This window comes from Sphaeroforma arctica (assembly GCF_001186125.1).
Source record: "Sphaeroforma arctica JP610 unplaced genomic scaffold supercont1.10695, whole genome shotgun sequence".
Taxonomy (NCBI): Eukaryota; class Ichthyosporea; order Ichthyophonida; genus Sphaeroforma; species Sphaeroforma arctica.
The window spans coordinates 1-908 of NW_014029863.1; the positions used below are offsets into that span (position 1 = coordinate 1).

The 908-nt window shown below is 50.7% G+C and overlaps 1 protein-coding gene across 1 annotated transcript; it reads right to left on the minus strand.

Annotated features, from left to right (window-relative positions):
• Nucleotides 1-87: 87 nt before the first annotated feature.
• Nucleotides 88-332, minus strand: SARC_17421 (hypothetical protein; the record flags this gene model as incomplete). The annotated part of the gene is made up of 1 exon (XM_014288484.1): nucleotides 88-332. A coding segment is annotated over one exon (245 nt), but the record flags the coding sequence as incomplete, so codon positions are not given.
• Between the last annotated feature and the right edge of the window lie 576 nt (nucleotides 333-908).

The following is a 908-nucleotide window of genomic DNA, read 5'->3' on the forward strand; positions in this document are numbered from 1 at the left end:
ATATAAAGCCCCATGTATAGCCCATAGGAACCCCATAGAAAGTCCATAGAAAGCCCGTATAAAGCCCATAGAAAGCCCGTATAAAGCTTATGTATAGCCCATAGTAACCCATATAAAGCCCATGTATAGCCCATAGAAAGCCCATATAAAGCCCATAAAAAGCCCATGTATAGCCCATCTGTGCCAGACCAACAGAACAGACCCCATGTGTGCCCGTGTGGCCGGTGGCGCGTGCCTTCGTACCGTGTGGTCCGTTGGCTGTGGCTGGGTTGGTCCTGTCCTGTCCTGTTCCTGTGGGGTCGGCCCATCCCGTGCGCGGGGGCTGATTTTTGCTGTGATGTGAAGGTGTGGATGGGAGCGGTAGCTGTTAGTCTTCACATGTCGCCATGGCAGAGTGCATGGAATGGTAACCCACACGACGTACTAAACCCTGAACCCTAAACCCAGAACCTTGAGCAGGATGAATGCGAATGTTAAGCCTACCTCTTCATGTAGTTGAGCAGGATGAATGTGAATGTTAGGCCTACCTCTTCATGTAGTTGAGCAGGATAAATATGAATGTTAGGCCTACCACTTCATGTAGCTGAGCAGGATGAATGTGAATGTTAGGCCTACCTCTTCATGTAGTTGAGCAGGATGAATGTGAATGTTAGGCCTACCTCTCCATGTAGTTGAGCAGGATGTCTCTGTGCTGAGTGTAGCCCCATATGCGCACATGCACCACTGCGCTCACCCGTCCTTCGCTGCTGTGTGGGATAGTCACCTCAATGCGTGGGGCATACCACTTGTCACTGTCAACGATTGGCACCAGACAGTCCACAAAGGTCTTCCCCAAATGACCCACTGCAAGTGATGACCACATGGGAGTACGGTAGGGTTAGCCGAACACGCACATACACACACACACA